The sequence below is a fragment of the Hyla sarda genome, chromosome 9 (genome assembly GCF_029499605.1).
Source record: "Hyla sarda isolate aHylSar1 chromosome 9, aHylSar1.hap1, whole genome shotgun sequence".
In the NCBI taxonomy this organism is placed as follows: domain Eukaryota; kingdom Metazoa; phylum Chordata; class Amphibia; order Anura; family Hylidae; genus Hyla; species Hyla sarda.
The window spans coordinates 14,689,286-14,704,235 of record NC_079197.1 but is presented as its reverse complement, the minus strand read 5'-3'; the positions used below and the strand labels follow the sequence as shown (position 1 = coordinate 14,704,235).

General features: G+C 44.5%; 1 protein-coding gene across 9 annotated transcripts; it reads right to left on the bottom strand.

Annotated features, from left to right (window-relative positions):
* Positions 1-5,405: 5,405 nt before the first annotated feature.
* LOC130291015 (uncharacterized) lies at positions 5,406-14,055 on the bottom strand. 9 transcript variants are annotated; one of them, XM_056539340.1, is made up of 2 exons: positions 13,924-14,055; positions 5,406-6,844 (listed from the first exon to the last, which is right to left on the bottom strand). In XM_056539340.1, the coding sequence occupies exon 2, from the start codon at positions 6,830-6,832 to the stop codon at positions 5,543-5,545; it is 1,290 nt and encodes a 429-aa protein (XP_056395315.1). In that variant the 5' UTR covers positions 6,833-6,844; positions 13,924-14,055; the 3' UTR covers positions 5,406-5,542. The 9 variants fall into 9 exon arrangements, with proteins under 9 accessions (XP_056395315.1, XP_056395310.1, XP_056395313.1 ...); XM_056539335.1 differs by having other exon boundaries at positions 5,406-6,852; positions 13,924-14,039; XM_056539338.1 differs by having other exon boundaries at positions 5,406-6,852; positions 13,898-14,032.
* Between the last annotated feature and the right edge of the window lie 895 nt (positions 14,056-14,950).

Below are 14,950 nucleotides of genomic sequence, written 5' to 3'. Positions count from 1 at the left end.
AGCTTTCGCCTAGGGTGCCAAAAGTCCTTGCACCAGCCCTGATCATGTATGATTGTGACTGTCTATTATATGTAGGCTCACAGCTAAGGACTACACCCCCATCATGTGTGATTGTCTATTATATGTAGGCTACATATAATAGACAGTCACAATCATACATGATGGGAATGTAGTCCTGAGCTTTGAGCCTACATATAATAGACAGTCACAATCATACATGGCAAAACCTTGGCAAATATAAGATCAGGGGTAGAATTAGTCCCGTAAGCCTCATGGTAAATTCTAGACTTGTCCTCCTCCCTACAATTATAACTATACTCCACCTAATGTGGGGGAACTATACTCCACCTAATGTGAGGGAACTATACTCCACCTAATGTGAGGGAACTATACTGCACCTGATGTGGAGGAACTGTACTGCCAACCTAATGTGGGGGAACTATACTGCACCTAATGTGGGGGAACTATACTGCACCTAATGTGGGGGAACTGTACTGCACCTAATGTGGGGGAACTATACTACTAACCTAATGTGGGGGAACTATACTGCACCTAATGTGGGGGAACTGTACTGCACCTAATGTGGGGGACTATACTGCACCTAATGTGGAGGAACTGTACTACTAACCTAATGTGGGGGAACTATACTGCCAACCTAATGTGGGGGAACTATACTACTAACCTAATGTGGGGGAACTATACTGCACCTAATGTGGGGGAACTGTACTACTAACCTAATGTGGGAGAACTATACTGCACCTAATGTGGGAGATTTATACTGCCAACCTAATGTGGGGGAACTATACTGCACCTAATGTGGGAGATTTATACTGCCAACCTAATGTGGGAGAACTATGCTGTACCTAATGTGGGAGATTTATACTGCCAACCTAATGTGGGGGAACTATGCTGCCAAACTAATGTGGGGAACTATACTGCACCTAATGTGGGGGGAACTATACTGCCAACCTAATGTGGGGGAACTATACTGCACCTAATGTGGGAGATTTATACTGCCAACCTAATGTGGGAGAACTATACTGCACCTAATGTGGGAGATTTATACTGCCAACCTAATGTGGGGGAACTATGCTGCCAAACTAATGTGAATACAAAAATATAAAATTGTACTATTCTGATCCCTATAGCACTTTTATTTTTCTGTATATGGGGATGTGAGGGTCATTTTTAGCGCTGTGATCTGTACTTTTTATCGGTATCATTTTTTTTTTTTTTTTTTTTTTTTGCTTTTTAGATATTTGTTATGGTATTTCAAGTGACCACAAATGTGCTAATCTGATTAGTGCACTATTACAACTTTTGGGACCCCACTTCTGATTTTGCCCAGGGCCATGCTAAGCCTAAAACTGGCCCTGTGTGTGTGTGTGTGTGTGTGTGTGTGTGTGTGTGTGTTTGTGTGTTTGTGCTTTAGGGTGCACACCCTAATGCAATAGGCTGCGCACGCCTATGGCCAGGAAAAAAAACCAAGTGGAATCCTAGCCTGACCCTGTTTTTGCCAGTTTGTGCTGCTGGAATGCTGCTCGCTAACTTTTCATCGAGGAGACAGCAGGGGGCATTATACGTGCAATAAAGACAAGCGGGGCTGTAACCTCCCCCAGAGCTGAGACATCTATCAGCTTTGTCATTACAGTGATTCCTCAAGTTACAATAGTAATAGGTTTCAGGACGACCATTGTATGTTGAGACCAGAACTCTATGGAGACCTGGGAATTGATTCTGAAGCCCCAAAATGTCATCCAAAAATAGGAAAAGTGAGGATAAAACAAAAATAAGTAGATAACTAATACAGATAAAGCAAATCCTTCCATATAAAAGTAATAAAGATCTTCTGGGAGCTGTGATCACTGTCTATGTAGAGGACAGGAGCTTCTTCAGGGTCCTGTACAGTACACAGTGTCCTAAAAAAAGTAACATGGAGCCGCCCTCACCTGGTGTCCAAAGGAGCAGCTAATCCTGGTACAGGTAAAGAGTACAGAACATGTAATATCTGCCTGTACTGTAGGGGGCGCTACCAGACACCAGTCAGTGCATACACTTCAGTAATACAGGTAAAGAGTAGTACAGAACATGTAATACCTCCCTGTACTGTAGGGGGCGCTACCAGACACCAGTCAGTGCATACACTTCAGTAATGCAGGTAAAGAGTACAGAACATGTAATACCTCCCTGTACTGTAGGGGGCGCTACCAGATACCACTCAGTGCATACACTTCAGTAATACAAGTAAAGAGTAGTACAGAACATGTAATTCCTCCCTGTACTATAGGGGGCGCTACCAGACATCAGTCAGTGCATATATTTCAGTAATACAGGTAAAGAGTAGTACAAAACATTTAATTACTCCCTGTACTGTAGGGGGCGCTACCAGATACCAGTCAGTGCATACACTTCAGTAATATAGGTAAAGAGTAGTACAGAACATGTAATACCTCTCTGTACTGTAGGGTGTGCTACCAGACACCAGTCAGTGCATACACTTCAGTAATACAGGTAAAGAGTAGTACAGAACATGTAATACCTCCCTGTACTGTAGGGGGCGCTACCAGACATCAGTCAGTGCATGCACTTCAGTAATACAGGTAAAGAGTAGTACAGAACATGTAATACCTCCCTGTACTGTAGGGGGCGCTACCAGACATCAGTCAGTGCATGCACTTCAGTAATACAGGTAAAGAGTAGTACAGAACATGTAATACCTCCCTGTACTGTAGGGGCGCTACCAGACAATGGTCAGTACATGCACTTCAGTAATACATGTAAAGAGTACAGAACATGTAATACCTCCCTGTACTGTAGATGGCACTACCAGACACCAGTCAGTGCATGCACTTCAGTAATACAGGTAAAGAGTACAGAACATGGAATACCTCCCTGTACTGTAGGGGGCACTACCAGACACCATTCAGTGCATAAACTTCAATAATACAGGTAAAGAGTACAGAACATGTAATACCTCCCTGTACTGTAGATGGCACTACCAGACACCAGTCAGTGCATGCACTTCAGTAATACAGGTAAAGAGTACAGAACATGGAATACCTCCCTGTACTGTAGGGGGCACTACCAGACACCATTCAGTGCATAAACTTCAATAATACAGGTAAAGAGTAGTACAGAACATGTAATACCTCCCTGTACTGTATGGGGCACTACCAGACACTAGTCAGTGCATGCACTTCAGTAATGCAGGGAAAGAGTACAGAACATGTAATACCTCCCTGTACTGTAGGGGGCACTACCAGACACCAGTCAGTACATGCACTTCAGTAATACAGATAAAGAGTAGTACAGAACATGTAATAACTCCCTGTACTGTATGGGGCACTACCAGACACCAGTCAGTGCATACACTTCAGTAATACAGGTAAAGAGTAGTACAGAACTTGTAATACCTCCCTGTACTGTAGGGGGCGCTACCAGACACCAGTCAGTGCATACACTTCAGTAATACAGGTAAAGAGTAGTACAGAACATGTAATACCTCCCTGTACTGTAGGGGGCGCTACCAGACACCAGTCAGTGCATACACTTCAGTAATACAGGTAAAGAGTAGTACAGAACATGTAATACCTCCCTGTACTGTAGGGGGTGCTACCAGACACCAGTCAGGGCATACACTTCAGTAATACAGGTAAAGAGTAGTACAGAACATGTAATATCTCCCTGTACTGTAGGGGGTGCTACCAGACACCAGTCAGGGCATACACTTCAGTAATACAGGGGTTTTACCAGTGAAATGTCCATTCTGATTGGTCAGATCTTCCGGCCATTGACAGGTATCACCGATCTGGACTGTCTGTACATTGTATGGTGAGTCTGGTCTCAAGTTACAATGGTCCAGAAAAGACCAAAAATATTGTAACCTGAGGCTACTGGAAGTTGAGGGACCACATTACTCTAACAAGGTTTTGTTGTACACACAGAAATACAGGTCGTGTTAAGTTACTAAGGAGTTTTTGCAAAAAAATCATATTAAAATAGTCCGGACTTAAAGTTTAAAAAAAACAAAAACATAAAACACACACACACATATATATAGCACTTTAATATAAAAAAAAGTGTCTAATTTGCCTATAACAGTGAATCAGAGCCCAACATTGAGAATCTGTTGGTGCTATATCAATAAATAAAGAAATATAATTCTTATTATGGGAAGATGAAGACTGAGCTGTGATTGGTTGCTATGGACAAATCAGAAACAACCCATTACGTCAGATTTAATGTATGGTGAATGGGTGCAAAAACGACACCCTGCAAAAGTTGCAATTTTCCCCCACAGATATTATTTTTCTGTTCCATACTATATTTTTTGGTTAAAGAAATGATGGCTCTGATATGGCTCTGTAGATGGAAAAATAAACAAGGGCTTTCGGAAGGCAAAAAGAAAAAAAAAACTTAAAAGGCAAAAATTGGCTACGTCCTTAAAAATCAAAATTTTGGGGGTTGGCCACAGTTCCTCTTTAAAAGGGGGTGGTATGGGGCGTGGTGCGACCTCATGAGGGGGCACGGTCTGAAGTCACAACCTCCGCTACGGGAACCCAACATTCTAAACATACTGTGCTGCACGGAGATTGTGGGGCTCCTTTGGATAGGGGATAATATGTCTAGGGATGGAGTACCCTATTAGGGGTGGTTCTTATTCTCTTAATTAAATAATGTGTCTAGGTATTTTTAACTTGTTTAACAAAGAAAAAAAAAGGAAAAACAGAGATTAAAATGCAGTATGGAATGGATGTATTAAAGGGGTACTACCGGGCTGACAACTTATCCCCTATCTAAATCTCGCACGAAGCACCCCCCTCTCATCAGGCCCCGGAGCGAACATCCGCTCCTAGTCTGATGACTGCCGATCACGGGGCCGGAGTATCGTGACGTCACGGCTCCGTCCCTATGTGACGTCACGCTCCGCCCCTATGTGATGTCACGCTCCGCCCTCAATGTAAGTCTATGGCAGGGGGCGAGACAGCTGTCTCGCCCCCTGCCATAGACTTGCATTGAGGGGCGGATTGTGACGTCACACGGGGGCGGAGCTGTGACGTCACGATCACCGGCCCCGTCATCAGACCCGGAGCGGATGTTCGCTCCGGGGCCTGATGAGAGCGGGGTGCTGCGTGCGAGATCGCGGGGGTCCCCAGCGGCGGGACCCCGCGCGATCAGGCAACTTATCCCCTATACTTTAGATAGGGGATAAGTTGTCAGCACGGTAGTACCCCTTTTAAACGTAAATATACTGTTGAGAAAGAAGTTGGTCAGTAGGACAATAATCTGGTTTACCACTTGCTTGAAAAAACATTGGTAATAAGTAACAACATATACAATGCAATAAAACAGTATTCATAACACATATAGTCAGATTTCACAGGGTTGTAAATCAAGGAGTTTCTCTTTACTGTTTACTTCCTATAAACTCAATTTTTAGGCCCAGTATTAGATGACATATCTTCTACACCATCCATAGCTTTCAATATCTAGGATAATCGTCAATACTCCTCTACAAAAGACAACACGCGTGCGGACTTCATCACAGGAAAGATATTTTCCCCAGAACTTTATTAACATTCCTGATAAGAGAGGCATTATGTCTCCAGATAGTCTTGTCTTCTATTAGTGAAGTCTTCGGTAAATCCTTCTGAAGAGGTCCTCTGCAGTGATAAACCAAAACAGTTTGTAGTGAGACCTTCACATCATTCCCATAACCTTTCAAAACGGAGTGGACAGATGTTTGGATGACCTTCCTGGGATCCACAATCATCTTCCGAGCGTTGAAATAATCTTTTCTATCTGGTTCGCGATGGACGTACCGGAGAAGGTTATGTCCTGGGACATTTTTCCATGAAGAAATATCAGAGAAATTTCCATCAGTGGACATCGTCTGAGGAAAAATATGATTCTCAACAAGGAAAACCCCAATGTTTGGATTCTGTTGTTGAAGGCTTTCCATCATGGCGCCCCAAGACATGTGTGAGAATGGTAAAATAATCTCATCAATATCATTGAGAAGTACATACTTAGTCCTGTACATGTTCCTATAAATACAGTCATTGAGTGTTGCCAACTGGCCATAATAACCTATGTCTTTGGGATCTAAAGAATAGTGCCATGCTGTGCCAGGCCGGAGGTAACGCTGGATCGGCCAATCTACCAGCTCTAGGATTCCTCTCGAAATATAATACTGCATGGCTTTCACCACTTGTGGGCTGACACTGTTGAGGTAGATCATAACCCTTTGTGCCCCCAGGATTTGGTACATCTCCATGGTCTGAATGAATTGTAGGACATTGCTGTAATTCCCAAACATGGTGGAAATGCAGACCGTGAAATTGGCAGAAAATGGTTTCACGTCTCGGTTTTGTATTCGGAATCGGAGTAATTGTGTCATTTCAATGGAAGAAGACGTGTGGACAGATACATACTCAGCTTGGCAATCTGGAGGCTCCTCACATAAAAGGTCCGTTGTGACGTATGGAAAGCCGAATCGGTCACTATGCATATCTATGAGCGCCTTGGAAATCGCACATTTGTCTGTAGAGCAGCAGAAATAGCAGTATAGCTCCTTTACGTCATCATGGTGGATAATGCTGAGGATCCGCACCATAGGCTTATTGTTATCTCTGTTATCATAGTACGGTGATATGATGAAGGTCCGGTTGTCCTCCAGCGCTGTGATTGTATCGGTGCTGAGTTCGCCATCACAAAAGGTGCACTGAACTATGATCAGCGACTTTTTCCGAGTCCTTGGAAACCACAGTAAGAAGGTAAAAGTAAATCCCACTAACATACACAATAGGATCTTCTTTGTGTGTCTGTACATTCTATCAGGGTCCTAGATAACTTAAAAAAAAAAAAGGAAGAAAATAAGAAGGAATGTATATCAAATATTATAAAAAATAATAATAGCAAAATACTAAAAAATAAAAATAATTAAAGGGAAACTGGTAGCTGGTTCACCTGTACTAAACCCAATACACAGGGTAATAGTGCGGGAGAACCGGAATTAAAATGATGTGTAACCTCCCTGGATCAGTGTTGCCGTTTCAGAGTTATGTTCAAATGGCGTAAGTTGTGGAATGTCCACCCCGGAAAACAGGAGGAGGACATTCCACGAACAGCAGCACTTCAGCAGAACATGCCGGCGCTAGGACCGCTCGGAAATTTTTTTTTTCGTTTTTTTAAAGGCCACTGCAGTTTTTTTCTGCCAAATTCAGAGGCAAATCCGAGAGGGTTGAGAAATACAAATACAATAATATATTAATATATAAAATCTTGAAAGATGTGTGGAGAAAAGGAGAGATAAAGGAGTGAGGTGAAGGAAGAATTTACCGTATTTTTTGCCATATAGGACGCTCCGGCATATAAGACGCACCCAATTGGAAAATCTAGAAAAAAAAGATTCTGAACAAAATACAATGTAAAGTATAGGACAGTGATCTTCAACCTGCGGACCTCCAGATGTTGCAAAACTACAACTCCCGGCATGCCCGGACAGCCGTTGGCTGTCCGGGCATGCCAGGAGTTGTAGTTTTACAACATCTGGAGCTTCGCAGGTTGAAGACCACTGGTATAGGAGGTAATACTCACCTGTCCCCGCCGCTCCGGACCGTCACCGCTGCCCTGGATGTCGCCCTCCATCGCTGTCGCCGCGTCCCTGGGGTGTCGGCGTCGCTGCTGCCCGGTATCCTTGCTCTCCATCACCGCCATCACGTCGCTACGCACTCCGCTCCTATTGGATGACGGGACGGCGTGCGCGACGACGTGATGACGACGAAGGAGAGCGCCAGTCATCCAGGGGATCCCGGCACGGAGCAGTCATTCGCCACTCGGACACCGAGGAGGACGCTCCGGACGTCTTCTTCCCCGGGATCCACGCTCTCCGTCGCCATCATCACGTGGCTACGCTCTCCGCTCCTATTGGATGACGGGACGGCGTGCGCGACGACGTGATGACGACGAAGGAGAGCGCCAGTCATCCAGGGGATCCCGGCACGGAGCAGTCATTCGCCACTCGGACACCGAGGAGGACGCTCCGGACGTCTTCTTCCCCGGGATCCACGCTCTCCGTCGCCATCATCACGTGGCTACGCTCTCCGCTCCTATTGGATGACGGGACGGCGTGCGCGACGACGTGATGACGACGAAGGAGAGCGCCAGTCATCCAGGGGATCCCGGCACGGAGCAGTCATTCGCCACTCGGACACCGAGGAGGACGCTCCGGACGTCTTCTTCCCCGGGATCCACGCTCTCCGTCGCCATCATCACGTGGCTACGCTCTCCGCTCCTATTGGATGACGGGACGGGGTGCGCAACGACGTGATGACGTCGAAGGAGAGCGCCGGCCATGCAGGGGATCCCGGCACGGAGCAGACACCGAGGAGGCAGGTAAGGTCCCTCCCGGTGTCCTGTAAGCTGTTCGGGATGCCGCGATATCACCGTGGCGGTCCCGAACAGCCCGACTGAACAGCCGGGTTAGTGTTATTTACACTTCAGACGCGGCGGTCAACTTTGATCGTCGCGTCTGAAGGGTTAATACAGGGCATCACCGCGATCGGTGATGTCCCGTATTAGCCGCGGGTCCCGGCCGTTGATGGCCGCAGGTATTCGCTGTATAAGAAAAATACGGTATACACCAATATTCCTTTTCAGGATCGGAAGGAGGGAAAATAGCGACTGTCCAAGATGTAAAATGGAAAATGTGGGATTTTTGCATATTCTATGGAAGTATGAGAAAATACAAGAATATTGGGTATCAATAAAAGATGATATTGAGGGAAAAATAAAATATAAGATAAAAGACAATAATAATCATTTTGGGTGATGACAGTAAAGTAAAAAGGCCGAGAAAAGAAAGAAGGGAACTAGTGACGATGCTCTTCTATGCTAGATTATTAATAATTAGGAAATGGCGGGCCTCAATTAGACCAGAAGTGAGGGAGTGGAGAGAAGCCATAGGAAGGGTAATAAGATAAAAGAAGGAATATGTATATATTTTTTTTCTGTTTGTGAGGGGGGCAGTAACCTGGGGGACACACGACCAAAGAGGGGAATAATCAGATGGGAGAAATCATAATCAAGAATGTAAGACCCCCGTCATCATCCAGATCCCCATCATCACCCCCCCCCCCCCCTTCATCATTACCGCCTTTCAATCCCTTCATCAGTGATCTTTAACCTGCGGACCTCCAGATGTTGCAAAACTACAACTCCCAACATGCCCGGACAGCCATCGGCTATCCAGGCATGCTGGAAGTTGTAGTTTTGAAACCTCTGGAGGTCCGCAGGTTGAAGACCAGTGCGGCCTTCGTCATCAGAAAACACCGCCCCCCCCCCCCCTTTTTTTGTTTTGTACTCACCTCCCCTCGGCATGAAGTTAGGGTGAGCTGGTCCGGGCCATCTATGCTGCAGGGACCGTCCGGTGGGGAGGGTTAGTCGTTGTGGGCTGTCCATTTTCACCAGGGGGGGGGGGGGGCCTCTTCTCTGCGCTTCGGGCCCGAACAAGTGACGTTGCCTTGACGACGATGCACAGGGATGTTGCGCATGAACGTCCCTGTGCGTCATCGTCAAGGCAACGTTACTACTCCGGGGCCGAGCCCGAAGCGCAGAGAAGAGGACCGCCCAGTGAAAATGGACAGTCCGCAACAACTAACCCTCCCCACCGGACGGTCCCTGCAGCATAGATGGCCCGGACCAGCTCACCCTAACTTCATGCCGAGGGGAGGTGAGTACAAAACAAAAAAAGGGGGGGGGCTGGATGATGATGAAGGCCGCAGTGGTCTTCAACCTGCAGACCTCCAGAGGTTTCAAAACTACAACACCCAGCATGGTAGTTGTAGTTTTGCAATATGTTGAAGGTTGAGGACCACTGATGAAGGTATTGACAGGTGGAGACTTCACTGGAGTATAAGCCGAGGGGGGCGTTTTCAGCACAATATATCATGCTGAAAAACTCGGCTTATACTCGAGTATATACGATAATCTAGTATAACAGAAAGCGTAAAGGCTTGGTTCACACCACGTTTTTCAAATATGGTTACCGTATACGGTTTTCCGCTAAAAAACGTATGGCAAAAACCGTATGCAAATCAAAACGTATACGGTTTTTCCCCGTACGGTTCTATCCGTTTGCATCAGTTTTTGCGAACGGTTTTACTATTTTGCTGGAATTAGTTTTCCAGCAGTTTAATAAAGTTACTATTGTTCTGTTGAAATTCCAATCTGCGCATGTGTCAACTCCAAAAACGGATTAGAAAAACCGTGTGCAACCGTATTGTGAAATTCTGTGTACGGTTCTCATAGACAACAATGTTAAAAGAACTGCATACGGTTCGCATACGGTTTTCCAACCGGAGGCAAAAACGTGGTCGACAGCATTTTTGTCTACAGTTGAAAAATCGGCAAAACCGTATCCGAGGCAAAACGGATGCAACCGTACACAATATTTGGAATACGGTTTACAATGCATTCTCTATGCATACGGTTTTGGATACGGTCGTATACGTTTTTTTGCGGAAAACCGTATACGGTTACCGTATTTGAAAAACGTGGTGTGAACCCAGCCTAATAGAGTGGAATGGCCAGACTGTTGTCCCTCTGACTCCCACCCACCCAGCAAGGGAATTTGTGGAAAGGGGGAGGGAAAGGGAGGGTGGTTAAAAAATTTAGATATGTGATATACAACTGTTATTTATTAAAATGTAAATGATTAATTTTTCAATAAAAAGGGAAGAAGAAAAAAATAAAAATAAAATAAAAATTATTTAAAAAATGATATATTATTATAATACTAATTTCCTAGCAGACAGGAGGCCAACATTGCTATAACTTCTTTTACTGTGTCCCAAATAGCAGCAAAGTTATTTAACTCCTTAAGGACCAAGCCCATTTTCACCTTAAGGACCAGAACGTTTTTTGCACATCTGACCACTGTCACTTTAAGCATTAATAACTCTGGAATGCTTTTACTCAGGAATTTGATTCCGAGTTTGTTTTTTCGTGACATATTCTACTTTAACATAGCGATAAAATTTTGTCGATACTTGCATCCTTTCTTTGTGAAAAATTCCAAAATTTCATGAAAAATTTGAAAATGTTGCAATTTTCGAACTTTGAAGCTCTCTGCTTGTAAGGAAAATAGGCATTCCAAATAAATGATATCTTGATTCACATATACAATATGTCTACTTTATGTTTGCATCATAAAGTTGACATGTTTTTACTTTTGGAAAACATCAGAGGGCTTCAAATTTCAGCAGCAATTTTCAAATTTTTCACAAAAAATTTTCAGGGACCAGTTCAGTTTTGGCGTGGATTTGAAGGGCCTTCATATTAGAAATAACCCATAAAGGACCCCATAATAAAAACTGCACCCCTCAACGTATTAAAAATGACAATCAGTAAGTGTGTTAACCCTTTAGGTATTTCACAGGAATAGCAGCAAAGTGAAGGAGAAAATTCAAAATCTGCATTTTTTACACTCGCATGTTCTTGTAGACCCAGTTTTTGAATCCTTATAAGGGGTAAAAGTAGAGAAATGTAGTGTAGGGGTATGTGTATATGTAGTGTTTTACTTTATATTTTGTGTAATGTAGTATAGTGTGGTGTTTTTAGGGTACCCTCACACGGCCGGGGTCTACAGCGAGCTTTCCGCTGAGAGTTTGAGCTGCGGCGGAAAACTTGCTGCATCTCAAACTTGTATCATGAAGTTCGCTGTAGACCCCCGCCCATGTGAATGTACCCTGTACATTCACATGGGGGGGGTGGGGGGTTGTCAAACCTTCAGCTGTTGCAAAACTACCACAACCAGCATGCCCTTTGGCTGTCCGTGCATGCTGGGGGTTGAAGTTATGCAACAGCTGAAGGCACACTGGTTGCAAAACACAGTTTGTTACTTAACTCAGTGTTTTGCAACCAGTGGGCCTCCAGCTGTAGCTGAACTACAACTCCCTGCATGTACAGTCTATCACTGGTCCAGGTAATCTCAGACGACACTTCCTGGTATACTTCCTCTTCTTTGCTGCTGTTCCAGCTGGTAACAAGATAAGTCTAGCGCTCCTGATATTTTCCCATCAAATATAATTTTCCCTAATAAATACTTGTGTGGTAACCTTGGGGAATAAATCCTTGTGGGGGTGTAGGGTAGTTAGGGTGTTGCTGTTCAGAATAGTAAAGGGCGCTGTTAACCCTTGTCACTCGTGATGCCAGGGTGAGGGTTAAATACTGTAATCTTGATAGGCCTATTGCCACCCTTCCCAAGAGCAATAGGTGATGCAGACATAAAGGATTGTCCACAACCACTGTCAACTGAAAACTTGCTGGAACTTTTACTGAAGAATTTCTGTACATGCAGCAATAGTAACAGTAAAGATAACAGAGTCTCTATAGATATAGCTGAGCAGCGATTTACAGTTGGTTGGGATCACATAAGCTCAATTTAGCTTCTCAGAGATTTTGTAGCATAGATCCGCTGGATTTAAGGGTGCGTTTAGGTCCAGTGATCCTGCGGTGAGTAGCGGGGAACTGCTTAGTATATCCGCTATGTTTGAGGCCTAGGCCGCAAGGCGTTGGCCTAGTAAATTGTCTTGTAAGCTGCGGAGGTCCTACCTCATCCAGTGTCAGCAACCCAAGAGAGATATCAAAATGGCGCAGCTCCTTATATGGACAGGGGCTGGCCGATTTGGATTGGTCCATAACAACTGTCACTCACCGTTACATTGCATTGTGGGTGAACACGTCATGAGAACCACCAAAGGTCCTTTAGCAAAACCATAGAGTTCTGAAGCTAATCACATGACCCGCAGGTCCTGCTACGCTGAACAGGTAGGCATTTGAATATAAACAAACGTATACTTATATTTATATGAAATCCTATACAAATATGAACTAACTGAGGGGTGACAAGGGGATAACTATAGAAGAGGGACCCCGACGTTCCTAGGGACTCTGACTATGGGGACCTCTACAAAGTTACAGTATGAAATACGGTACCGGGACACCACACTTGTTTCTTCATAAATTTTTCTTATATTATCATAATATTATCTATTTTATCCTCTTTTTGTTTATTTATTATTTAATTATTATTCATTTATTTATTATATTATTATTCCCCCTTTTTTCTTTAATGTTACTGTTCTTAATCAATTCATTATTATTTACATATTTTCAACTTTTTCCCTTGTCTCCTATATATATATTTTCCTCATTCATCATTCCCATTGTTTCTGTGCCTTTCCTTAGCTGCTGTAACATCCGCGCTCCGGCCAGACACGCTGGTCAGGAGCGCTCTGTCATGTCTCCGCTGCTGGCGCGGCTGAGATTCGCATTGTGGTACATGCCCGCATGCGAATCCCAGCCCGTCACTCACCTCCCTGTCCTCGCAGCCCCGGTGTGCGTTCCCCCGCCTCCTAGGGTGTGCACAAACCGGAGCTCTCACTCTTAAAGGGCCAGTGCTCATTTAGTCAAGTTTCTACACCTGCACCCTGGTCCTTAAATATCAGCTTCTCCCTTGGTTCCCGGACGGATCTTTGGTTGTCTGTTGCCATAGTGAAAGTTCTGTGTCTTGGTTACTGTGTACCTGTTCCTTGCTACCTTCCTACCCTGCACCTGTGTTCCTGCCCTGACCTACTGCCATCTTGCCACATCCTGCCAGTCTCCTTCTGTGCCACGCCACCTCCCAGCTACCTGTGTGGACGAGTTGTGCCGTGGTTAGTGACCTGGGTGCCATCCCACTTTGCGGCGGGCTCTGGTAAAAAACAGTGGCACCTTAAACTCTGCTCCCTGGCGGGGCTCACGTCATCATCCACACAGGCCCCGAGGATTCACCACCTGCTGTGACCATAACAGCTGCCATTTTCCCCCAAACTTCCATTTACTAGTGACTCACTTTTATTTCCCTTCACCGCTCCTTACCTTAGTTCACCTGCTTCTCTTCACTACTCTCGTATGATATTGGCCTATTGATTATCAGCGCGAGCCGTTCCTGCCTTTTTATTGCTTTGGGCTATTTTAACTGAGCTCCGGCTCCCATGTGATTACTGGCGCTTAATTACTTCTAGTTATAAACTGCCCCTTCTGGCTGTTTTATATATTACAAAATATTTATTTTTTCTTCACAGGTTACCTCTGCCCTATCTCCCTTATTGAGTCTCCTATCCTCTCTCATATTACCCCTTTATTATAATATATTTTATCCTATTTATTATATCTATTATTAATTATTTTTTTTATTTATTTACAATATTTATTTCCCAAGAATAAATTTTAATTATTAATATTATCTAATTACATATTTACAATATATATATATATATATATATATATATATATATATATATATATATATTTTCAATTTATTTATTTACATATATATATATATATATTTCTTTATCTATCTGCAAAATTTTTAATTGCTATTTATAATGTCTTCAATCCCTGAACAACCTACTGATGTGGAATATGTATCTGGTGACCAGATTCAGGCCATTGTGGACCAATCTGTGTCTCGGTCTGTACGCCTAGCTGTTAAAGGGGTTGTCCGCTGCCCTGCCTTTCGGAACTCCGCTCACAGCGTCCAGAAGTTCATTACTCCGAACGCTGTGTACGGGCTTCTGTGTTCGAGGCCGCCCCTCGTGACAACACGCCCGCCCCCTCAATGAAAGTCTATGGGAAAAGGGCGTGACAGCTGTCACAAGGGGGCGGGCGTGACGTCATGAGGGGGCGGCCTCGAACACGGAAGCCCACACACAGCGTTTAGAGTAATGAACTTCCGGACGCTGCGAGCGGAACTCCGAAAGGCAGGGCAGCGGACAACCCCTTTAATGATGCTATGGTTTCTGTACATGATCAAATTGCCAAATCGGTCTCCATGGTGATGACCCAGACCTCTGCTCAGGTCTCCGCACAGTCCCGCAAACATGATATCCAATCTTTGGTTGGC